Source organism: Leucopleurus acutus (assembly GCF_964270905.1).
Source record: "Leucopleurus acutus genome assembly, chromosome: Y".
Taxonomy (NCBI): domain Eukaryota; kingdom Metazoa; phylum Chordata; class Mammalia; order Artiodactyla; family Delphinidae; genus Leucopleurus; species Leucopleurus acutus.
Window position 1 is genome coordinate 384,137 of NC_139164.1, and position 15,813 is coordinate 399,949.

General features: G+C 46.2%; 1 protein-coding gene across 1 annotated transcript; it reads right to left on the reverse strand.

Moving 5' to 3' along the window:
• Window positions 1-6,994: 6,994 nt before the first annotated feature.
• Window positions 6,995-15,325, reverse strand: LOC309978838 (mitochondrial import inner membrane translocase subunit Tim8 A-like; the record flags this gene model as incomplete). Its single annotated transcript, XM_082865485.1, has 2 exons — window positions 6,995-7,325; window positions 15,300-15,325. The coding sequence occupies 2 exons, from the start codon at window positions 15,323-15,325 to the stop codon at window positions 6,995-6,997; spliced, it is 357 nt and encodes a 118-aa protein (XP_082721611.1).
• Between the last annotated feature and the right edge of the window lie 488 nt (window positions 15,326-15,813).

Here is a 15,813-nt window from a genome sequence, read left to right on the forward strand (position 1 = left end):
ACCACCCTCGCTCTCCTTGGTGGGAGGGGCTGGTGCAGGATAAATCATGTTGTTCTGACTCAACGTGGTTCCACATGTGTTTTTGACATCACAATGCCTGCGTAGGATTTGGTGGGTATTTGGTTTCTTTCTTTTCTCCCCTTTGGCATTATCAAACGGTTTATTGTCAGAACCAATATGGTTTAACCAATGATAGTTACATTTAAAAGATTGCGTTTGTGTATAAGCTGACATTTAAGAAGAACAGTTAACAGAAATATAGGCGTGGGAATGTAATGGCAGAACCATAGACATTGAAGTCATTGATTGCCATGTTATTGACAAAGTATTTTTTAAATTAATTTAAAAAGTTTTTTATTTTTTAAATATTTATTGGAGTACAGTTGCTTTACAATGTTGTGTTCGTTTCTTCTGTACAGTAAGGTGAATCAGTTATACGTATACATATATCCCTTCTTTTTTGGATTTCCTTCCCATTTAGGTCACCACAAAGCACTGAGTAGAGTTCCCTGTGCTCTACAGTAGGTCCTCATTAGTTATGTATTTTATACATAGTATCAATAGTATATATATATATATATCCCAATCTTAATTTTTATTGAAGTATAGTTGATTTACAATGTTGTGTTAGGTTCTGCCGTCCTACTGTAAACGTGTCTAAAGCTGAAAGCTTCAGTTTTCTCTTCATGGGGAGACTCACTTTGGTCCTTCTAAAGAGAGGGTTTCTCTCCCCTTCAGCCATGAGAATATCACTGGTGTTGGGTGTGTGCTGTTGCATTCATCTGTGTGTGTGTGTTGTCTGTATGGTTATGCTTGTGGGCATGTTGTGTCTTCTGCATGTGTGTGTCCTTGTACCCTTATGGTCTGCCCATCCTCGGCCAAGGAAGCTGTTCATGCCTTCCCATGCAAGGAGCAGGTGGGGAGTATTTTCCAGGATAAGAAGCAGGAAAGGTGATAGCTTATGCATATCGATACCCAAGGGCAAAGAAAACCTTTGAGAAAAAGCTCATCTAGATTGATCCACATCATGGCATGTAACAGAACTTTATCCTTTTTTATGGCTGAATAATATTCCACTGTATGGGTGAACCAGATTTTGTTTATCTCTTCATCCATCCATGGACCCTTGGGTTGTTTCCACTCTTTGGCTACTGTTAATAAAGCTGCTATGAATGTGTGGGTCCAAGCATCTGTTTAAACACCTGTCTTCAATTCTTTGGGGTATATAACCAGGATTGGAATGGAAAAGGACTGTTAACAAGTCTGGGGCCTCCTTTGGGGGAATGAAAATATTTTGGAACTAGATAGAGGTGGTGGTTGTACAACATGGTGAATGAACTAAACGCTGGTGGAATGAATTGTCCACTTAAAAATGGTGAGACGTTAATTTTATGTTATGTGAATCTTTCCTCAATTTTTTAAAAAAAGTTTACCCATAGACCATCAGTCCAAAACCCCTGTATCCATATTGCTTAGACACATAAGTCCCATGTCAACCAAGAATTTCACAGGCATTGTGGAGCTCAGACTCTTGGGAAGATGACAAACCTTCCTGGGTTTGGGGCTGTCCGGCGAGGCTGTGTGTCCCCGCATCTCACAGAGTCAAGGACAAAATTAATTTCACCCAAACCATGTGTGGGTTTTAGAGGCAGGGATGGATGTCTAAATCCTCTTTTAAATCTCCTTTGCCTCAAAGGATCTGCTCATTTCATCGGAAAATCATTGCTAATTTAATTTTCTATTTTGTATAATCTTTTATTTAAAAAAAAACAAACTCTTTGCCACTCATGGGGGAGAAATACAAGGTTCTATTTGTCTTCAGTTAACAAGTTTCTTCCAACAACTCTGTCTGCTGAAGGAGTGCTAAAGAAGAAAGGGAAACCTCCACTTTGGCGGTCCTGTGTGTGCCCTCAGAGACTGTCTAAAGAGAACCAGGAAGGCAGCCTGGCATTTGCCACCTGGTTTCCATGCTCATGGAATGTCTCACCTCTTGGGCATCATTTCTAACCTGAAATTATAGGAGGAGAGGACACTTCAACTCCAAGCCCCCAAGTTCTAGGACTCTGGCAGAGGGTGATGGATGAATGACCCATCCTAGGCACTAAGAGGTGAGAAGCCAGGGAAAGTTGGGGACCTCGTAGAGAGGAGGAACATGACCGAGACACATGGGTTGCTCCCCACATGTTTGGAAATCAAGGAGCAGTGGTGGTGGCCCTGGGTGAGGCTGCATGTCGCCAGCCCTACCAGGACCTGCCATAGAGCTTATAAGAAATGGATGGAGGGTTTTTGTATCACGATGCAGAATTCAGAGGGTCCCTTCTGAAGAAAGGAATCATGAAACTCAATCTTCAGTATGTTTTTGGCACAGAGCAATAAGTATATTTCTAACTATACAAGAGAAGTTACCATTGGCTTTCAAAAAAAAAGATAGGTGTTTGGAAGGGCAAACAGAGTCTCATGGTATTTGAGAATATTTTGTTTTGAAGGAGGAAAAGTTTAGGCACACAGTGGGCAACAGAAAAGTATGGGGTCACACAGTCCTTCCTCAGCCCCCAGACTCTAAGTTTGGGGCAGGGGCTTGAGCAGACAGGCTGGAGACAGATGGCAGTGGCTTCATGGCAACTCTAAAACCCATTTAGGGCACAGGCTCCCTTCTGGGCACTAGTGTCCATGGAAGTGTTTCGACCATCAAGGAAGGAGAGGAAATTGTAAATAACAAGAGTTTGAGCAAAAGGGAATCACAAATAAAGAATTACAGGTAAGTAAAACGTGCTGAGAGAAGGAAGCACAAACATGAGTTGGCAGGAGGAATAGATGGGTCGCCACCAGAGCAACGAAGAACTTAGAAATATATGGTGGCTTTCCCTTTCTTGTATTTTTTTTTCAAGAAAAGACGTGAGCACGAAAGACCAGTGATTAGGGAGAGCAAAGGAATTAACAGAGGGAGAAAAGCAGAGGTAAAAACGTTTGAGGGAAGGGAGTGATTGACTGTCATCCAACATTGGAAGGCAGCTTAGGAATCGGTGAGAAGCGTTCAGAAAAGAAACTTAGTTCTCCAAGTTAAGGGAAAATGGGGGAGGAATTAGAAACCAAGAGTGAGTCAGGAGCTAGCTCAGTGGACCACCTCGCCAAGGAAGGGAGGGGTGGCTTAGTCGACTGGGGCTGCCATCACAAATTATGGTAGACAGGGGGACATATAAACAACAGACATTTATTCATCACAGTTCTGGAGGCTGGAAGTCTGAGATCCTGGCGGGGCCAGACTTAGCGTCTGGTGAGGCTGCTTCCTGGTTCATAGATGGTGACTCCTCACTGTGTCATCACCTGGAGGAAGGGGCCAGGGAGATCCCTGGGGTCTCTTTTAGAAGGACACTAATCCCATCCACGGGGGCTGCACCCTCATGACCTCATCACCTCCCCGAGGCCCCACCTCCTGACACCATTCTACTGGGAGTTAGGATTCCACACATGAATTTGGCAGGGGTGGTGACACAGACATTCAATCTATGGCAGTGGGCAAGATGAAGATGGTGACTCTCACCCCAAGACTAGGAGCCTCCCAAAGACGAAATCTTCGATGAAAGGATCAGGAAACAGAAATCCCAGAGACCAGGGTGGGGAGCTCTCCTGGTTGTTAAGGGTGTACAGTGGGTGTCAGGGTGTCAGGAATGGAGGAACAACCCCGTTCTTTGTGAGGCCGCAGGGACCCCATCTCCTCCTTTCTCTTTGTGTGTGGGTGCTGAGTGCTGAATTAGCAGCCCGGGGCATCTCAGAAACGATGTGCAGAAACATTAAAAAAGAAAGCCTTCCCACCTCACAGCCCCTGCTCTTTTCTCCAGCTCCTTGGAAAGCTCCTGTCCAAACTGAGTCTTCCTGTGCGTCCTGTTTCCCTCTCACACCAGGCACACGCCTTCCTTTATTCTCGAGATATAAATCCCGCCCGATCCAGGACACTGGCCATCAGCCTTTATTTGTAGTGAACCCTCCGCTTTGACTAATGATATTCAGCAAAATGCTGGAGATTCTACGGAACACGTGTTTCAAATTGAACAGCAAAGGTAGAGGTTTCTCTGCACTCATAAATAATGATTTTTTTCCCCCTAGATCTCAGGAATGGAGGTCTCAAGGAGACTGTAATGCAGTCTCGGACCGGGCACACATGCTGGGTGGGCGTGGCCAGCGAGTGGTGGTACCCGTGTGGGTGGAAGGGTTGGCTGGCAGCCCCGATGAAGGACGTGGGGAGAAGGAAGACAGAGGGAAGGGAAGGAGAGCCGAGGGTGTCTGTGCGTGCCGAGGGGAGCCGGCTGGACTGTCTTCTGCTAATGGCAACGCAAATGGCATTTATGGCCCTAATTTACAGAGCACTAATAGTAGTAGAGTCGGGGTAAATCATTTCAATATCAAGATTTATGCCTTGGGGGCCAAGGACTAATTTCCATAAGGCAGTTACAAAATCCATCTTGTCCTCGGAGGCTGTGATAAGTTGATGTCTCCACGGCCCCTGACCCCAGCAGCATCCCCTCTCTGCGCTGGGTGAGTTTCTTTCTTTCTTTCTTTCTTTCTTTCTTTCTTTCTTTCTTTCTTTCTTTCTTTCTTTCTTTCTTTCTTTCTTTCTTTCTTTCTTTTTCTTTCTTTCTTTCTCTTTCTTTCTTTCTTTCTTTCTTTCTTTACTTTCTTTTCTTTCTTTTTTTCTTTGTTCTTTTTTCTTTCTTTCTTTTTCTTCCTCTCCCTTCTCTCTCTGTGTCTACTTATCTATCTACGTCTATGTATTCTATAATCTATCTACCCATCCATTATATCTACCATCTATCTATCCATCCATCCATTTATTCATCTATCTATTCTATCATTTGTCTATGTATCTACATATTTATCTGCTATCTATCTATGTCTATCTATTCTATAATCTATCCATTCATTATATCTACCATCTATCTAACTATCCATCCATCCATTTATTCATCTATCTATCTATTCTATCATTTATCTGTGTATCTACCTATTTACCTGCTATCTCTCTACCTATCCATCCATCTATCTTCTCCCTCCCTTCCCTTTCTCCTGGAAGTGAAATCACAGCAGCTGATGGGCATGGCACTGCAGGGGCCATGAGTCGGAGGCACAATGTGCCCCTTTCTCTATGGCCTCGTGGGCAGCTGCTTCCTCCAGGTCCACAGTCCTTGCAGGGTTCCCAGTGGGTCTGACAAGACGGCGGAGCAGGTAGGACACCGGAGAGAGGAGCTGAAGCAGCCCTGGGGAAGGCCTCCAACACCCGGCCTCAGCAGCCCAAGTCGGTGCTGGGTGCCTGAGGACTCGGGAGCGGTCCTCGCTCTCATGGAATCTGTAGTGGTCAGGCTGACACGCATACACACCTCAGAGGGAGCAGAAGGGAGAGTTGTGTGGGAACAGCGTGTGTTTTCTGAAACAGGTTGTGATAGCTAAGCTGAGCCCTTGCGTGTGACCGGCGGGGTTGCTGGAATTGAGGTTGGTCTGGGGAAACCACTTGGGTTGCCCATCAGTCACTTCTTCTGGGGGTGTCCATGGGGCCCAGGAAGGGGAGCTGGGACTGGGGCCAGCAGGCTATGGTGTGATGCGGGATAAGGGGAGGGGAGAGAGCTGTGTGCCAGACCACCTCCACAGGAGACTTGGGAGCTGATTCTAAAGGGGATGAACAGTGGAGAACTATGTAAAGAGACCCTCTGGAGGGACCCGAGAAGGGCCCAGTGTGAAGAGCATGCATTTGGGGAAAATAAACCAAACTATGTACGCGAGATGGCAGGCTGTGTGTCACCTGCTAACTCTCAAGAAGAGAATGTGGGAGTACCCATCCTGACCCCTGGGGTGACGCTGCCCCATCGCAGGCTCGTTCAGACCCCTCTCCCAAGAGACGGTGGGTCCGTGTCCTCCTGGAAATGCTCACAGGACCAGCTCAGTCTTTCTGGTTGAGCTTCCTGTTTTGAACAATTATCTGGGATCAAGGACAAGGAACCAGGCAGATGGACATGGATGAAGGAGGCAGTGGCTGCCCAGTTCCCAGGGGGATGCTCGCTTTACCTCCACCCTCTTTCAGTGCCTCTAGTGTATTTGTTTGTTTGTTTGTTTTTTCTTGTAGAAGCTTTTATTTCAGTGATTAAAAGAACACAGTAAACGGAAACTATGCTGATTTACATTAGGCATGCACCTCTATCTGAAAGAGCTGCTAGTTTTTGACTGGCCTAAATCTTTATAACTTATTTTTTCATTTAGGCACATCTTAATATTTTGGGGGGCCCTGATATACAGGGTAAGTTAACTTCTTCCTTGTGGCAGTTTAGTATGAGAATTACGTCCGCTGGCTAGATTCCTTTAACTAAAGGCCTCTAGACTCTAAGGTACCTGTACTAGCTCGAGACTGTACTTTATATAGATATTTAAGTGAATCACAGTATAAAGGAAGGAGATAATCTAGAAAGGTGACATGTACTGCATGAATACTCCATACATTTTTTTCCAGTACTGATAATCAAACACTAGATAAGGAGGCCTACAGGCAAGTACCAAATTACTCCTTCTCCCACTGCTGCCCTTTCTGAGACACAAAGATGTATATCGAGATCTCTCCAGAAATCTGAAAGGAACCCCCACAAATAACAGATTATTACCTATGTGGTCCCACTATCAAATTATAGAGCAGTTCCACTACTAAAATTGTAGGGAGCAGTTACTGGGACTACGAAGAAAGCATCGTCCCACATACAGTAATACACATCTGGTAGAGTCTTCCGTTCATCTGTCAATTGTTTTCCCACGATTCGCATTAAAAAACACAACCCCAAACACATCTGACCCTCAAACCCACCCACACACAAAAATTGGTCTTTGTTCATTCTCAGATGACAGGATGTCCCAAGAGTGACAGAGGTGGGAGCCGATCCCCCACCTTTTCTTCAACCGTCCCATCAACTGCTCTTCATTTCTTGAACTACCTCCCTTTTCCAAAGAGGTAATGCTGAGGTCAGTCAGAAAGGCTTTCTGAGAAGCCTGGCTTGGATTTCTGGGTCTGTTCCTGTCGATTCAAGATGAATTGGCTTGTATCAATGAAGCGCTCAATGCAGTTCACAAAACAGGCCTCAGCCCAACTGTCCAACTTTGGCCCAGGCTTGTCCGTGCACTTTTCCCAACAAAGTTCCGTCATCTGGTGCACCATCTGCTGGAAGCGCTGCTTCTGAGTCTCCACCTCGATGAAATGCTGCAGCTGCGGGTCAACCGAGCCCAAACCTGCTGTGGAGGAAGACGAGGAGGAATCCACACCAGTGCCGCCCAACTCGCCGACCTTCACATCGCCTCTAGCAGTTTTATTCAGTTGTTAATTTCATAAAGTCCTTGTTTCCGCTTCTTGCCCAAGACAAAAGTGGAGTATTTCAAGGACAGATCAAACTGAGGTGCAATTCTAAATGCCCAATAAGGAGGAGGTTGGGTTGGCGGCGCTGACCTCCAAGTGGTATTTATTCCCAGATAAACTCACAATTAGAAACAGAGAGAGGGCAATGGTGAGAAAACTGCCCAGATTGGAAGGACTTTTTATGAGAGTTAGCACATAAAAGCCTCAGCAGAAACCTCTAACCTAGAACTCTCTAGTGGAACCAGAAATTTCCTTTAAACAAGTGACTTGCTTACGTACAGCTCAGGACAACATGTCAGTTACTTCACGGGGTGTGCTTTAAAATATATATAGACTCATGGAAAAATCCACTTTTAATAAGTTTTACAACGGTCCTCAGACTGCTTGTTCTAAAATAAGCAATTGTATTAATAACACAACCTTACCAAAACTGCACATCTATCTTCCAGCTGTTCTGTCTGGCAATTGTAGGTGTTCTGTGTTCATGCAATGCATGGGTGCGCGTGTGCGCGCGTGTGTGTGTGTGTAATAGTTATTCATAGCATCTCTTTTCCCCTCTTTTAACATTTGTTTCCTTGGCTAAGGCAAGTGAAAAATCAAAGTTAAACATGTTCTTCTGCTGTGTCCCTTCTGAGTGGACCCCAAGAACTTGATCAAGTTTGTCATATGCCAAAGATTTCTAATCTCACTTCCCGCTTCACCTCATGCTCTTCCTATAAACCCAAACGCTGCTGTCAGCTCTCTAGGAAATTTAAGAAATGAAATTAATTTAAATGGGCTTTAAGTAGAAACGATGTAGCATTAAGGAGAAGTGTTTACAGAAGTCGGCAGGAATTGGCGAGTGGGTAACACTTTGTTTAAACAGAATGCTCGTTTGTATGCAATTAGTCGACGCTATTTTTTCTCCCACTTACGTAAATGTTAAGCAGAAAATCCTTTTGGTGAATGTCTTCATTTCTTTGGGCTGCTATCAAAAAAAATACCACAGACTCGGGGGCTTAAACCACAGATATTTATTTCTCATGGTGCTGGAGGCTGGATGTCTAAGGTCCTACCGAGGGCAGACTTAATGTCTGGTGAGGACTCTGTTCCTGGTTCATAGATGGACGTCCTCTCTGTGTCCTCACCTGGTGGGAGAGGCGTGGGAGCTCTCTGGGGTCTCTTTTATAAGGACACTAATCCCATCCATGGGGGCTCCACCCTCATGACCTTGTCACCTCCCAAAGGCCCCACCTCCTGACACCATCACCTTGGAGGCTGGGGTTTCAATATATAAATTTTGGGAGGATACACATATTCAATCCATAAATGCAAAGAATGTTTTAAAATATTCACCTTCATGCCTTGGAGCACGCACCGTAGTTTCTCAATCTAATGATGACATGAGCTAATAAACTAGTGATTTGAAAGGAAAGTGATTTGAAAGGAAAGGACTTATTGGAAAAATAAAATCCACTGTGGTTCACGTGTCCATTTCTCTTTGAAAGATGTTTTGATTTCAGTAATATTTAGATAAAGAGAGTGCCTGAGAATTAAGGACACAGAATAGTATGTTGATCATAATTTAACATTATTCTCTTTATTTGAAGGGGGTGGGAGCCACGCCACCAAGACTGTCATCATGTGGTGAACTCTCAGGGTACAGCCCTAAGGCTGTAGGACCAGACCCATGTGGGTTTATGTTGCTCTGGCCATGCCTGTCCCCTGGTAATTGCTTCTTTCTTGTGACCTTGTACCTAAGTTCAGGTAACTTGTGCCTGGTGGGCTTGGTGTCCTGGTGGGAGACTGGGGTTCATAGTCATCATCTCCATGTGGGTGGCAGACTATGAGTGACAATTAAGGTATCACCCTAAAAAGCTATGCTTGGTACCCGCGATGCCCACATCAGAGAGCTCTGTGTACAGCCTCCTCCAGTGCACCCTGGGGACACTGGTAGGGACAGATACATCTCAAGGATTCTCCAGTAAAAACTACTTCCAGAGCCTGTTAAATTGGTTACATACATATTTTCCCATCAAAAGAGTCCAACGTACATGTGATGTTGTGAACGGAATGTGTGTCCTTCATATGTAGAAGCCCTGACTGTCAGTGGGATGATGTTAGGAGGTAGAGCCTTTGGGAGGTGGTTGGGTTTTGATGAGGTCATGAGGGTGGGGACCCCATGATGGAATCAGCATCCTTATAAGAAGAGGAAGAGATCAGAGCTCTCTCTTCATCGTGTGAGGACACATAGAGAAGGTGGCCGCCTGCAAGCCAGGAAGAGAACATCACCAGGAACTAATGTGCCCACGCCGTGATCTCAGACTCCCAGCCTCCAGGACTGTGGGAAATAAGGGTGTTGTTTAAGCCGCCCCATCTGTGGCATGTTGTTATTGGCAGACTGAGTGGACAAACACAAAGTGAGAGAGACATGTAAATGCATTGATGTGAAGATTCAGCTGGAGAGGAGACTTCAAAATCATTCAGTGTTATTGTCCCGGAGCTGCTGTGACATATGACCACAGACCAGGGGCTTAAAACATGGCATATCCACCCTCCCCCATCCTGGGGACCAGACATCTGAGGTCCAGGTGTCCCAGGGCTGCGCTCCCTCCAGAGGCTCCAGGGAGGGTCCTTCCCGCCTCTAACAGCTTCTGGGGGCTCCAGGCGTCCCTGGGCTTGTGGCCGCGTCCCTCCCGTCTCTGCCTCTGTCTTCATGTGGTTTCTCCTCTGTGTCTGTGTCTCTCCTCTTCTGTCTCTTAGAAGGACTCTGTCATTGGATTTAGGGTCCATCTGGATAATCCAGGGTACTGTATTAAACATCTTGAGATGTTTAATCACATCTGCAAAGACTTTGCCATATAAGGTCACATTCACAGTTTACAGGATTAGAACGTGAGCATTTGGGGGTTATTATTCAGCTCGTCATACCCACCTTCTGGTTCCTATAGGCTCCGTCCTTTAGGGATTGATTCCCGGGAAATCTCTCCCCATCTCTCATGCTCTCCATCAGCTCGAGCCCCCGCAGGTCAGCAAGTTGCTCATGTCTTTACCAGGGACCCTTTGTCTTTTAAACTCTAGGGAACTACATCATGGCTATTGTCTCTTCGACCTCTTGTGTATTTAACCCCAAGTAGCTCTGCCTGCCTTCTGTCATGAATTGGAACCACGGCCCGAGGGAGGACTCGATATTTGACAGTGGTTAACTGGTTCCTGGAGTTTTCGGGACCCACTGCAGTGTCTGAACTGGAGCTGCCTCGATGGTCCACATGGCATCATACCTCCAGCTCCAAAGTGGTCAGCTCTTGGTGTGAACCCCAAATGTGCCACTTCCCAGCTATGAGAGAGTGGGAAAACTACCGTGCCACGTCTCACTTTCTCCATCTCTGAAAGAGGGATTATCATTCTACGAAGTACAGTTATTGAGTGGCTTCCAATAAATAATAAAAGGGAAGAGGGCTTCCCTGGTGGCGCAGTGGTTCAGAGTCCGCCTGCCGATGCAGGGGACACGGGTTCGTGCCCCGGTCCGGGAAGATCCCACATGCCGCGGAGCGGCTGGGCCCGTGAGCCATGGCCGCTGAGCTTGTGCATCCGGAGCCTGTGCTCCGCGACGGGAGAGGCCACAGCAGTGAGAGGCCCGCATACCGCAAAAAAAAAAAAAAAAAAAAAAAAGGGAAGAGCGCTGGAATTTAGTCGGCACGTACGTTTAGGGGACCCACTGCAGCCCAGGCACATGTCAGGCAGATTCAGGGACTCAAGCATCATCGTTTCCAGGACACACACGTTTGCAACAGCACTGGTCACTGTAGCTAAAATGTGGAAGCAAGTCCATCGATGAATGATTAGATAAACAGGATGGGATATATCTAAACAGTGGGATGTGACTCAGCCACGAAAAGGAAGGACATTCTGACACCTGCTACAACGTGGATGAACCCCGAGGACATGATGCTCGGTGAAATAAGCCAGAGAGGAAAGGATAACTCCTGTAGAATTCCACTCATCATTCAGGTGATTCCTGAATTCACCAGAAGTAGGATGGCGGTGCTAAGGGGTAGGGGAGGGGGACGGAGATTTAGGATGCAATGGGCACAGAGTTTCAGTCTGGGGCAATGATAAAGTTCTGGAGAAAGATGGTGGGGATGGTGGCATGTGAATGGACTTAATGCCACTCCACTGTGCACTTAAAAAAGGCGAAGGGGGTAAATTGTATGTTGTGTTGTTTAATCACAGTTAAAGATTACCAGGGGGGAAAAGCATGCATTCCAGGAGAGGGAGAAAGATAACAAAAGTGGAGCCTAGTTCATCCGTGAGACAACCCAGGCACTGTTGAGAATTCTTAAGGGCATCAAATAGGGAAGGTGACCAGTGGTCGGGGGTAGTGGTGGGGTGGGGTGTGCCTAGGAAAGCACACTGGTGTTGAGACAGCGTAGGGGGTGGCGTCGAGGGCAGGCGGGCTCTGGGCGGGGCAGCGCCCCAGGGCCATCGCGGAGACACGGTGCTCATTTTAAGGGAGATTTGGGGACTGTGCCTGGTGTTGATCTGTGCAGCTTTGGGGGCGTTTTCCAAAACGCTTGTCATCCCTTTTCCTTTCTAAAAGGGCAAGCCTGGGCCACGTCCCACAGACTGGCAAAACTGGGTCATGACGGGTGGTTCCCTGAGCGGCAGGTAGGGTTTTGTTTAAGGTAAAATCAGCTTACATCTGGGGCATGGTCCTCACAATTGGACGTGTCCTTTCTATACGACTAAATATGTAGGTTGCCTTAAACATTAATTTCTATTCCTTCTGCAGGCTGGGGATGGGGAGAGGAAAAAAGTGTGGACCTGCAGTATTTGGAGCAGAATGTGCCTTCAATACAAGAGAATCGTCCTGGACTACCTCTTCAGCGAGGGGAGAGCGGGGAGGTGGGCGTGTGTCCACGTGTGGTGGATGAGTCACCGTGATGCGTGTGTGCAGAAGTGTTCCTGGGTCACAGCCCCATTTATTCAATTAAGGTGGCAGGTGAAGCTCGCAGGAATCAAGGATCATTTTTTATGCTGTTTACACATTAGGGGGTCTCCGGGGACTACTTACATGGGGGCTATAAATGCATCAGGCACGGCGTGTAACCTCGGATGATTGGAGTGCTTCTGGGCAGACGTGGGTTAATTGATTTCTAATGGAATATTCACGGGCACTTGGGCTGGGAGCCTTGCCCGCCACCCTCGCCAAGTACAGGGAGGCCGTGTTGCAGAGATCAGGAAATTAAATCAGACACGCCTTTCCTACAGATTATTCAATTCTTTGTTTTCATGGCAAGGACCGTAGCTGTGGGGGTCCTTGGGATCCAGCCCTTTCGTGGGCTATAACATACGTCCCTGTGTTTCCAAACGTGCTCTGAAATTTCCAGGTAGATATCCAAGCATTCCTCTCTCACACAAGTAGGCAACTGTATGGAATTAAAACATGGTGAAACGTCTAAATAGAACTCACCTGGAAAAAGAATTCAGGTTATTTATTGTATTTTCCTGTCCTGGAGTTTCCCGACGGTTGAAGCAGGTGACAAGGATACATCCAATTCACATTTCCTTGGGCCAGCTGATGACGTCAATATTTTCTTCTACCAAGGCTTCCTATTGATGATAATTACGGCATAACACGTATTTGTACATTTCTAGCTATTGTCTCATTGCCACCCACAATGCTGCACAGGAGTCACATTGCCAGAAAATACACGGTAGGAGCAAAAGGGAAGACAGGTTGTATTAGCCAGGGTACTCCTGGGAAACAGAGCCAACAGAACGTGACCATGTATCTATCTGTCTGTCTATCTATCATCTGTGCATCTATCTGTGTATCTATGTATCTATCTTTTATCTATCTATCTCTCATCTATCTATCTGCTGTTTATCTGTCTATATCCATAGCCTAGAGAGAGGGAAAGAGATTGTTATAAGGAACTGACTCACATGATCATAAGGGCTAGAAGTCCAAAATCTCTGGGGTAGTACCTCAGGCTCGAGACCCAGGGAAGAGCCGATGTTGTAGCTGACGTCTGAAGGCCATCTGTGCAGAATTCTCTCTTGCTCTAGGATATCAATGTTTTTGCTCCAGTCAGGCCATCAACTGATGAGATGAGGCCCACCCACGTTATGGAGAGCAATGTGCGTTACTCACAGTCCACCGATTTAAACGTGAATCTCATCCTGAAACACCCTCACAGACACATCCGCAGGAATGTCTGGCCACACATCTGGGCACCAAGGTACAGCCAAGTAGACACAAAATTCACCACCACATAGAGGATTCCATCGTTACAGAAACAGCAACGCTGACCCTGCTGGCCGACGTTCTAACGCAGATCCTTAGCATCGTACAGAGGGTACATTAGAATGTTTTGCAGCTTTGTTAAGCAGGAAAGATTGGTCCCTGGCAACTAATCGGATGTTCCCTGTGGAAAAGCCCTTCAAGGCAGTGTTAACCCTATTGGCTAAATTTTCTGTGACGCTTCAGGAATGCCTGCGTATCTGTTCGTTGGGATATTCCCACCCTCCACTCCTGCGCCTGCCTCTGTCCCTCTTGGGGATGAGACAAGTGGGTGGCCCCTGGGACCCAGCTCAGCTACTCCGTGCTGTGGGCACAGCTCCCTGAGGTCCAAGGAGATCAGAGGCCCCAGTGGCGTGAGCCGTGGTTCCTTTCTTGGTTCTGCAGAATTGGCTTACAATGACTAGACCGAGGGCTGTTCTGCCATGGATTGAAGATTTTTCCCCTCCTCTTTGGATGGACTGAGGGCTCCTTCACCGTGGGCTGGGGACTCCTCCCTGGCAGAGATTCTGTTCTGCTTTCCTCTAATGAACTCCTTACCTTTGGGGCTTTTATTTCTCTATAAATAGACAAAATAAAAAGGTGGTTGAGGAGGGCTCACCCAGTTCTGTTTCCTGCAACGAGTGCACTTTTATCCAGATCTCCTCCTGGTACGTCTGTCCATCTCTGTGTCTTCGCTGGAGCCCAGTAGCTGCTCACGGAAAGACATAACAACCACAAGATGCAGGTACTTGTGGCCACGTGGCCAGTGAGTTTGCAGAACTGAGTCTCTCCTGCAGCTGTGTCTGCTGCGTTTTCACTGCTCTCCAATTCTTTCTCTGTCTTTAGGAACCATGCTACTTATGAGAGGACACAGAGTTTGTGTTTTATTCTATTTCTTTTCTCCCTGCCGTGCCCAGGATGTGTTCTAGATATAGTCTGGTTGCAAACAAAGAATAAAGTTATCATGTAGCGGGAGTTACTTCTGGTTCCCTTGTTGAATTTCCTTTCCGAATCTGTTGCTTCTGGGTAAGTCACTGCATTCTTCGTCTTCTTCTTATCATTCATACCTTGCACGATATTTCAGTTTGGGAAGTGACCACACTTCCCCCAGCAGTTCCATGGTTTCTAAGGACCAGTGAAAGTGGTGCTTTCTCTCTTTGTCTGTGGTGAGCTAAAAAAAATGCTTCTGTCAGATGGATTACATTTCCCTCGAAATACTCATGGGTCTTAAAATGAAGGAAAACACATTTTAAAAAGTAGGCTTTGCCAGGACCAAAATATTTGAAAAAAATAGTTGAATACTTTTTTTTTTTTTTTTTTTGCTAAACCCCAAGCATCACCTGATGTCACTGCGTCTCTCTGCCAGGTCTGTGTGCTTCTGGCCAACAAAATCAGGGGAGTCCATTTTCACACATTTGCTGTGATGTCAGGTCCCTTCTCATGGGGAAACGGGCGCTCAAAATGCCATTGCTTAAAGGTTTATGCCTTTTAAAATTTGCAGTGAGCTTTGGAGGAACAGGCAAGAGGAATAAGACACCACATCTGGGCGTCTGGCTGAGATCTCAAACCCAGAAAGTCAACCTCTGGGATATCTACGATGTCACTTGCATCCAGGGACATCAGATGGACGCCATGAGGAACTGCAGAACTCACCTGGGGATGAAGATGGGAAAGTGCATGGTTACACCCTTACGGAATCTTAATCTGAAAATAGGGCTGATGAGTCTATAAATGCCTTGAACCATCTTGGTGTTAAAGGGCAGCTTGAACCTCCTGTGGCCAAAAAAAAAAAAACCCGAACAAAAACCTTTTTTACCTGACCCCAGTGACATGCATCATTGAAATCGAACCTGGATCCCATTGAAAAATTTTACTGATGACTCTTTGGTTTTAAGAAGGCTGATAAAATTTGGGATGGGTCTTGTCTAATCGTTGCTACGTTGTATTTTTGTGTTTATTCCACAAACTCTTTCCAACCAGTTGGCTTCTTTGGACCAAATCGACTGGAGCACTAAATATTTTGACTACAATTTAACGTTATTTGGAAATACAGTGAATTATACCTTTTTTCGCCCCCACCCATTGGAGGTGCAGGGAATTGCTAAGACACCACAGTTAGTGGTACTTTTTCTGCAGTGATATTCTTCTTTACATTCCAGGAACAGTT